Source organism: Doryrhamphus excisus, chromosome 15 (assembly GCF_030265055.1).
Source record: "Doryrhamphus excisus isolate RoL2022-K1 chromosome 15, RoL_Dexc_1.0, whole genome shotgun sequence".
Taxonomy (NCBI): Eukaryota; Metazoa; Chordata; class Actinopteri; order Syngnathiformes; family Syngnathidae; genus Doryrhamphus; species Doryrhamphus excisus.
Window position 1 is genome coordinate 242221 of NC_080480.1, and position 4906 is coordinate 247126.

Sequence of the window (4906 nt, forward strand, 5' to 3'; positions counted from 1 at the left end):
GTCTTTGGCCGAACGGTGGCAATATTGGACAATCATGCTGTTTTAAGATCAGGTCAGTTTCAACTGGACGGGTTTGCGTGCTGTCATTTGGCCGAAGGGTGGCGACATTTACTAACCACGCTGCTCTGACGTCGGATAGGCATCCCATAATAAGACAGACACGATGGAAAGACCATATTAAGACAATGCTGACACGTCCACTGACCCGTGGCGCAAGTTTATTTGCTGAAGATAAAGGGTTCCAGTCAACGTGACCTTAAAATGTACACGACACCCGTGGGTGGAGTGGGGTCACTGCCAGGGAAGTCGTGTACCCAGGAAATGACATTTCAAAGAAGTTATGTTCAAATATTAGTAAAAGCCACAGGCTCTACCTGGCTCAATGACCAGGGCACATTTGAACCAGACTGCAATATCAGGACTAGCCAGAGTCCAAGTGTCCTGTTTGATGACGTCAGCCCCCCTGCTGCTTATCTGTCAGCAGCTGATGCAACCTTTTGGCTGGCTAGAATTCAATACCTCACCAGGATTGGGGTAGTCTTGCTTGGCTCGTTTGATGAGAAGGTAAACATAAGTTGACGCGTTAGATGGTTCATACGTAGCAGGGTATTTTGGCTTGTGTGTTGATTAATAGGACGACATTAAGACTAAGACTGTCATGGTGATCTCAGGTCCAGAATGACATAACCGTCATAACCGCACAGCAGCATATGAGGGGTCGGGATTCAGGTCTCAAAGGTGGAGGCAACGCCTTCTGTTGAATGATTGACAGAATTTAGGAGCGGGGTAAGAAGCACGCCTCGCTTTCAACGTTGAAGATTTGCTTTCTAGTCCTAAAACAGAGAAATACATGCGTGGTTGGCCATAAACATTGTTTGAAGGCCTCCATGTTGATGGACCATGATGACATGGAAGTACTGCCATGGTCATCAACCCCCACGTGTGCCAGCTAAAAGCTCAGTAAAAAGTGCCGTTCATCTGATGGAGTACAGCGTCCGCCACTGTGCCACGTAGACGACCCGTACACCGCCTCGCCTTCCTGCTCGTCTGCGTCTCTTCCATGCGTCTCTGATGGCTCCACAGGACACGTCGCCGTCACATTTGACCTCCATTGAGGTCATTTGACCTTAGTTCTTCTCATATCTTCTCCTCGGCTTTCTCGTCAAGACTTCAGTCCGACATACAGCATCATTTGCTCATAGATGGTCCACGCCATGGCGGCTATCAGTGTCCTCCTCAGACAGCGTGGCACCGCCCCTCGTAGGAAACCCTTCAGGCCGTGTTCCTTGGAGAAGACCACAGATCAAGATAGTAATTCATCCATGAGAGACAACCATACCACAGCGTAACGTAGAAAAGAAGATCAAAGATCACGTCAGCCCAATAAACGTCCTGGCGAGCCGAGCGGGACACGTACCACGTAGATGTATCGGACAGCGTCAGCCGTCCTCAGCTGAGGGTTGACCTGGACCAGTGTTTTGACCACGTCGGCGGGCTGAGTGATGAGCGAGGCCAACACGCCCGCCAGCGTCCCGCAGCAGAAGTTCGCCAGGGGAGCGGACACGCTGATCTCTTCAATGAAGCAACATGAGCATCTGATCAACGCACCGTTCGCCATCTTACATCCTGCTCGTGTAGCGCTTCACGTAGCTGGCTTTCATGCAGCTCACCTGGGATTCATCATGACCTACTTCACCTTAGCTATCATCTCCAGCTACCTCCCAACTCACACTTTGGATGGATGGGTGGCTTCCATACTCAATACTGGGTGCATGTACTGGTTGGATGTACTGGTTGGATGTACTGGTTAGATGTACTGGTTAGATGTACTGGTTAGATGTATTGGTTAGATGTACTGGTTGGATGTACTGGTTGGATGTACTGGTTAGATGTACTGGTTGGATGTACTGGTTGGATCTACTGGTTAGATGTACTGGTTGGATCTACTGGTTGGATCTACTGGTTAAATGTACTGGTTGGATGTACTGGTTGGATGTACTGGTTGGATCTACTGGTTGGATGTACTGGTTGGATGTACTGGTTGGATGTACTGGTTGGATGTACTGGTTGGATGTACTGGTTGGATCTACTGGTTGGATGTACTGGTTGGATGTACTGGTTGGATGTACTGGTTGGATGTACTGGTTAGATGTACTGGTTAGATGTACTGGTTAGATGTACTGGTTAGATCTACTGGTTAGATGTACTGGTTAGATCTACTGGTTAGATGTACTGGTTAGATGTACTGGTTAGGTGAACTGGTTAGATCAACTGGTTAGATGAACTGCATAACCAGCACGGATGGATGGTTTCCAATGGCAGCAAAGCGCCCTAATTGGTGGAGGTGACCTGGTCTTACCCCTTGGCCAAGAGGTCTTCAGCTGGCCGTAGAACATGACGTAGATTCCAGAGAAAGGAACGTCTCGGAGCAGAGTGGCCATCATGCCAGAGTACAGCGCCGTGGGACCTTCCGTGCGACACACGCGGCGTAGGGCCTGGGTTACGCTGCGATAGCCGTACCTGCCGCACTGGAGAAGAAGCGTGTGAAGGTATGAACAAGCGTGTGAAGGTATGAAGAAGCGTGTGAAGGTATGAAGAAGCGTGTGAAGGTATGAACAAGCGGCGTCCCTCCCTGGTCACGTGATCGTCCCGTTTGCGTCCCGTTTCTGACCTCATATCGGGCCTTGATGACGGTAACGGGCAGCATGACGACCCCCGCCACCGCCCTGGCTCCGCCTCCCAGCAGCGCGGCCCCCAACGCTCCCGGGCTCTTCTCCTGGAAGACGTGCTGCTTAAAGGAGTGGTAGGTACTGAAGTAGAGGCCCACACCCGGGATGGTCCTCATGAAGGACTGAATGAAGACGAGAAGACAGTCATTGTTCACACACGGGTCTCGGGGCGAGTATTGATGTCCTTGTTGTTGGTACCGGGGAAGCGCCTTTCCACAGTCCCAGCAGCCTCTCTGTCCGTACCACATTCAGGAGCACCGTCACCATCCCGATGCGGCCCGAGCTGAACGCCACCGGAGACATACGGAGAATGGATGCTAAAACTGGCGAATTGTCTGGCAGACATGTTCTTAACTCTTGGTGGGCCTACGCTGACCTCCAGGGAGGGAGGCGGTGTGTGTGTGTGCGTGTGCGTGTGTGTGCGCGTGCGTGTGCGTGCGTTGAGCCTCACCCTGGCTGCACCGTGCTCTGCAAGGTTTGCAGCCGTGTCTTGACCAGGTCTAGCGGCTGGAAGAGGAGCGTGGAGCAGGTTCCACTGAGAGAGCCACACACGAAGGCTTTGATGGCTGGGTGGGCCAACCAGGGTGGTGCACAAACGCCACACAACACGAAGAAAGAAAGGCACAACAGAAGTTGGAAAAAGGACGTCCTATCTTATTTCTGTAGTTCAGGCCACAAACTCAGACCTTCTAGAATAAAAAGTTACCAGCGCCAGTTCCATGGTTGTTCTGCTCCCTTCTTGGGCCTTGGCTCTTCTGGAGACTATGTTGACTTTGTACCCGACAGCAAAAAACACCAGGCTGTTGCACAATTCTCAGTTCAGCATCAATCCTGCTTCTTCAAAATGGAGAACATGTGACAGTGACAGCTGCTCTCCTGCCTCCACCATCACTATTTAAAAAGCAAAGCAAAGCCTGTCTTGACCTCTGGAGAGGACACGCCAGTCTTGTTTGTTTCTTTGTGTATTACAATTACAGATGATCAGCTGACATGACACAAAGCTACTTATTAACAAAGCAAAGGTCAGCTATTAGGATGCTTGCCCCCCCCCATAAAACACTCCAAACTAATGTGGATCCTCTTCGATTACTGTAAGTCATTAGACATCATCGTACCTGAAGTAGGCTTGAAGGGTTCCACAAATATGTAAATATGTATAAAGACAACATATCATGGAATTAAAGCAGATCTAAACTGTGCTAGCACTTTGGAATCAAACCGGATTTCAGCTCTTATATTCGATCATTTTAATTGAAATGTACATTTGCATAAAGCAAACATTGTGCGGTGAAGATAAGATCGTAATGCTGTACATACCTGTTCCCCGATGTGGATTAAATACTTCCTTTAAGATACTCCTAAGAAATATACCCCTACAAGAGCTTCAAGAGCTCAACCCTGACATTAAAAAGCGAAAGTTAACAGATGTTGGCACCGCCTGACCTCGGCGAGGACATTAAACAACCAAAGTGCTTCTTCGTCTCGCTAGCCGGTTCCTGACTGCTGGGGGCGTGAACGTCACCGAGCAACCACGCCCATTGACAAGAGCGTAGCTTCCGATTGGCTGGCTGCGTGTGACGTAACGGCACGTGGTTCTCCTATTGAGGATGTAAAGTTCGTATGCTAGCAGACATTTGACCGAAAACTGAAAAAGAAAATTACAATCTGTGAAACAGTACGTAAATGTATAAGCATACCATAAAAATACTATTTAGGCCACCTGCCGTATTCACTGACGGCGACTGTAGCAAATGACATAGTTGGGATGCACAAAAATCGAATTAGTTAAAGAAACACCACGTCCTCTTATCTTTTCATTGATATATAATCCACGAATATCTTCCTGACCTAAATGAGGGGGTCCAGGCTAAACCGGTTCTAACTTGTTCGGAATAGGAGGATCGAGTCAAATATAGTGTTGCTGGAAGAGCGGTATCAATTCGTGGTGTGTCAGTCATGAACGAACGGGTCAAAAGAACTCATTCTTTTTTGTGAACGAGTTCGTTCATGACCGACACACCATTAATGCACCGGGGGAGATCACAGGCTAACGAGCAACTGACCGAAATGACCGGATCTTTTTACTGACTGAAACGGAATGATCCGGTTCACTGAAATGAACGGTTTTGCCCACCACTTGTTTCGTTGAAGCTCTGAAGTAAACAACACAGCTCAGC

At 49.0% G+C, this 4906-nt stretch overlaps 1 protein-coding gene across 1 annotated transcript; it reads right to left on the reverse strand.

Moving 5' to 3' along the window:
• Positions 1-100: 100 nt before the first annotated feature.
• LOC131103412 (mitochondrial glycine transporter A-like) lies at positions 101-4060 on the reverse strand (the record flags this gene model as incomplete). The annotated part of the gene is made up of 8 exons (XM_058049689.1): positions 101-1285; positions 1418-1572; positions 2360-2528; positions 2672-2851; positions 2928-3012; positions 3181-3295; positions 3436-3566; positions 4047-4060. Coding segments are annotated over 8 exons (972 nt in total), but the record flags the coding sequence as incomplete, so codon positions are not given.
• Positions 4061-4906: the final 846 nt, after the last annotated feature.